Below are 1,315 nucleotides of genomic sequence, written 5' to 3'. Positions count from 1 at the left end.
ATCCAAGCATTAGGGTTTGTATGTGCACATAGGAATGTTCATATAGCTAAAAACCCATCAATGTCCTCCCCTTCAACACACAATAAGAGAGTTGGTTCATCCTCCATTCCCTTCGTTAGATTCACTTCTTGTTCGGGCATTCCGATGCGTAGTGTCCATATGGTTGACACCCAAAGCACCTTATATGACTTTTCACGTGGATTTCGATTAGATCTTCTAGCTTCTTGAGACTATTTCCTGTCATGTTGATCACCCCGACCACGACCTACCCCACGACCCCCTTGTGTGCTCCCTCTACCGCCTCTATCACCATTCCAGCCTCTACCCCGACCACTAGGTGCCTTGTTCTTCTGTTTGCTCACTATTTGACCCTCCGTCTTTGTAAGCAACAATGAACTTTTACTCGTCGATCCTCCTTGTCGAAGCTTCAACCTGTCTTCGTAGGCTTTCAATCGACCTATTGCTTCCTCAAAAGGCATTTCTTCTACATCTGAATATTGCTCCATGGAAGCAATAAGATGAATGTATTTCTCTGTTACTGTATCAAAGAGTTTTTGAACCAATTCATCATCATCCAGTGTTGAACCGACACTATTATACTTTGAGATCATCCCGACTAACTTCCCCGCATACTCGTCAATAGACTCACCATCCTTCATCTGAAGTGCCTCAAACTCACTCTTTAACGTGTGTAACCTGGCCTTCTGGACTCGTTCTGCTCCAACGAACCGAGTTTTCAGTGATTCCCACACTTCACGGGTTGTTTTCTTTTTAGCCACCAGCATCAGAATATCTTCCGATATTGCTTGGAAGATGAATGCACGAGCCAATTTGCTTTTCTTCTCGTCTACAACAACATCTGTTGTCGGCTCGATGGATTCCCATAACCCTTGTGCATCCATTATGGCTTCCATCTTTATGGCCCATGTAGTATAATTCATAGAAGTGAGAACAGGGCACTGAAATGTAACTGGGTTTTCTTTAGGAGGGTTTGGGGTGTTTGTTACGAGAGACATTTCTGAGGATCAAATTATTTTTGGCATGTACAATTAAATACCAGGCTTGTGCTCTGATAAGTGATGGATTTGTAGCCTTAAAACTAAAATGGTGATAACAAAAAGGATGAGTCACTATTGTAATGCTTCACAACCAAAGCTTTATTGAATACTTCTTGACAGGGAAAAACACTTGAACAAAAAAAACAGAACAGAAACTAAAACGGAGCTACATGAAAGGCTGTTGTAACAGGCCTATTTATTCTTACAATAAAGTAAATAAAATGCTAAAAAATTGGTCCACCACCCTAGTATCATGG

The 1,315-nt window shown here is 41.6% G+C and overlaps 1 protein-coding gene across 1 annotated transcript; it reads right to left on the bottom strand.

Annotated features, from left to right (window-relative positions):
- Positions 1 to 230: 230 nt before the first annotated feature.
- LOC145051005 (uncharacterized) lies at positions 231 to 1,016 on the bottom strand. The gene has a single exon (XM_078999166.1). It carries the CDS (start codon positions 1,014 to 1,016, stop codon positions 231 to 233), a length of 786 nt encoding a protein of 261 aa, XP_078855292.1.
- Positions 1,017 to 1,315: the final 299 nt, after the last annotated feature.

This window comes from Lactuca serriola, chromosome 5 (assembly GCF_051521515.1).
Source record: "Lactuca serriola cultivar US96UC23 chromosome 5, Lser_US96UC23_V15, whole genome shotgun sequence".
Taxonomy (NCBI): domain Eukaryota; kingdom Viridiplantae; phylum Streptophyta; class Magnoliopsida; order Asterales; family Asteraceae; genus Lactuca; species Lactuca serriola.
The sequence above is the reverse complement of the archived record's forward strand: the minus strand, read 5'-3'. Positions and strand labels throughout refer to the sequence as shown.